The sequence below is a fragment of the Mus pahari genome, chromosome 1 (genome assembly GCF_900095145.1).
Source record: "Mus pahari chromosome 1, PAHARI_EIJ_v1.1, whole genome shotgun sequence".
In the NCBI taxonomy this organism is placed as follows: Eukaryota; Metazoa; Chordata; class Mammalia; order Rodentia; family Muridae; genus Mus; species Mus pahari.
In genome coordinates this window covers 14,257,017-14,259,759 of record NC_034590.1, presented here as the reverse complement: position 1 = coordinate 14,259,759, position 2,743 = coordinate 14,257,017, and the positions used below count along the sequence as shown (strand labels likewise).

General features: G+C 37.1%; 2 protein-coding genes across 2 annotated transcripts in view; both read right to left on the bottom strand.

Moving 5' to 3' along the window:
* Window positions 1-2,599, bottom strand: part of LOC115062414 (zinc finger protein 883-like) — an 8,602-nt gene extending 6,003 nt beyond the window's left edge. The window contains exon 1 of the mRNA XM_029531117.1: window positions 2,540-2,599. Within this exon, the coding sequence (XP_029386977.1) occupies window positions 2,540-2,599 (60 nt within the window). The remainder of the gene's footprint in view (window positions 1-2,539) is intronic.
* The window catches only part of LOC110333787 (oocyte zinc finger protein XlCOF6-like), a 70,474-nt gene that overhangs the window by 47,440 nt on the left and 20,291 nt on the right, over window positions 1-2,743 (bottom strand). The gene's annotated exons all lie outside the window — the stretch shown is intronic.

Here is a 2,743-nt window from a genome sequence, read left to right as displayed (position 1 = left end):
ATATATACAAAGAGCTCAAGAAGCTGGACTCCAGAAATTCAAATAACCCCATTAAAAATGGGGTACAGAGCTAAACAAAGAATTTTCAACTGAGGATACCGAATGGCTGAGAAACACCTGAAAAAATGTGCAACTGGCATCCAAAGTGCAGGGCAGGGTCCTCACCAAAGGTAAGAACAAAAATGCTTTTAGTAGAAGTGGCTAGCTCTATCACCAAGGAGAGTCACAAAAGTGAGAGAGAAACAGGACATATAGAAATTTCAATATTCCTTGCAATCCCCTATTTTTGTAAAACTGTTACATGACTTCTGAGGCATAAACACTACTATAAAAAGAATGAGAGCTTTTCCAAGACTCCCATCCTACTAGGATTCCTGAGTGACATCACAATTAGGATGCTGTCAAATATTTAAACAACAAATTTTAAAAGAAGAGGGCTATAGAGTCCCCCAATCACCACAGACTAGGTTACATTTCGCCATCTCAGTTTCAAATGCGTTCACATCAAAGGCTGATGATGATATCTTTCCATTGCCCAAAACCATATTACACTAAAGCAGAAACAGTCTAAAATATATTAAAAATGGAAAGCTTAGAAGATAATATATGGAAAATAAAACAGATGTCCTCCAAGTATCAGGGAGAGGCAATATCTGTGTCTTTCCAGAAAATGAAGTCCTAAATGGCATCTGCTCTAAGCTCCAACCACAACACTATCCTGGAGATCAGCAGACTAATATCCAGAAAAGACTATAAAGAGGATACAACCTAAGAGGAAGAATAAGCCGATGGCTTGTGAAGACAACAAGGACAGAATACTACCAATCCCCAAACTATGCTTTTTTATTTACATGATAATACTCAGCTTGCCAATAAAAACTCCATTTTTTCTTTTCTTTTTTTTTTTGAGTCATGGGGTTGGGGGTGAAAGGCATTCGTATAAAAGGAAATAGTATGATGTTGTTTTAAATGCTAAGGGTTGTTTTTATGTTTTTTTTTTTAATTATCAATCACAGGAGTGATTATTGATATACTAAGACAAGATGAAAACATGGTTGTTTAATTAATAAAACTACTAAAATCAAATATATGAGCAGAAATTTCCCAAGAGATAGGCAAAGTAAAAACCATCATTTAAAAAAAAAAAAAAAAGAGAGAGAGTTAATATTGATTGTGTGTTGTTCAAGTATAATCTTGGTTGTCAACGATTTTCTGGCATGTGGTCCTTTATGCATTAGATTACTTTCACATAACTGAAGGTCAAATTAATGATATCCATCAAGAGATAAGATCTTTCAAGTGACCTTTAAGTAACTGTTGTGGTAAAGACAGTGTTCCCCTTTCCTTGGTCCTTTAGATATTCATATAATTCTATTACATTTGCCTATAGAGACTAGCCATGCAGGCAATGCATTTAACCTTGACCTCTATTAATAACCACAATCTTCTCTTTAAAAAATAAGGGGGGGGGGGGTATGGAATATATAGGAAGCAAGGAGATCTCTGTGCTCACAGATAAGCATTAGGGGAAATTCCAATGTTAAATACACAGGTTGTTTCTCCAAAGTAAGGACTGTAGAACTTGTCCATCTAGAAGGCTGAGAACAGAGGAGGTGAATAGCCTTGTGGCTAAAACCACAGGGGTCCTACTCTTATTATAAACATCTCGTTCTCAATCAATCTATAGAACTCAACCTTATGGAAGATGACCCACTTACTTTACAAAGAATTTCAATATAATCATGTCCAATCTTGATTTACTTCACTTTGTGTTTACTGTCCACACAGGATTGAATGAAGTCATTATAACCAAGAAAGTGTTCACAAGTTTTGCAGTGCTTAATAGAACCTAAAAAAAAAAAAAAAGAAAGAAACGAAACGAAACTACTCCAGGTCAGGCTCCTAACGTTAGAATCAATACCCTACTGTAGCTGTATAAACAACAAAATTAATTCTGATTCCTCTCAAATATTCACCAGTTTCTATATGCATTTTTGGAGTCAGAATTATATTAATATATTCTGGAAAATGAATAGAATCATGAGAATATCATTTCGTTCTGATTTTAGAACTGAAGTAATGGGCTGTGAATTGCTTTCTTATATTTCCTGACTCATAACCTGTCATTCCTAATTCACTGACATATATATAAAAAAAATAGGCCAAAATTCAAAAAAAAAAGGGGGGGGGATTCTAAGTTGGTTCCTTCTGGTGGACATGAAGGAGAATCTTCCACAGACTTTGATCCTAGTGGTTACCAAAGTCTTTTCCCCTGGATTCTACATGGCATTTCTCCAGCCTCCGCTTACTCTTCATATCCTGTCTGCCCCATGGGGATCTGAGGCCAAATTTCTATATTTAAAATATTTACTTTTGTATATGCGTATACATGTTCACACATGAGGGTGTAAGTGTGCCATGGAATGTGTATGTGTGGTAGAAAACAGCCTCCACATTTCGCCTTGCTTCGGGCAGGATCTTTCATGTTGTTTGTTGCTGTACTGGTGCCCTCCACCTTCTGGAGATCCTCTTATCCTACCTCTAGTCGCTCCACGGGAAGAGTGCTGGGACTACAGACATGTGCTAAGGGGTCTGCCATTTATACAGGTTCTAGGGAATCTGACCTGAAGTTGTACATTCTGTGAAACAAGCATTTTCTAAACCATCTGCCAAGAAAAAATTTCCTTCTTAGCCGGGCGTGGTGGCCCATGCCTTTAATCCCAGCACTCACGAGGCAGAGGCA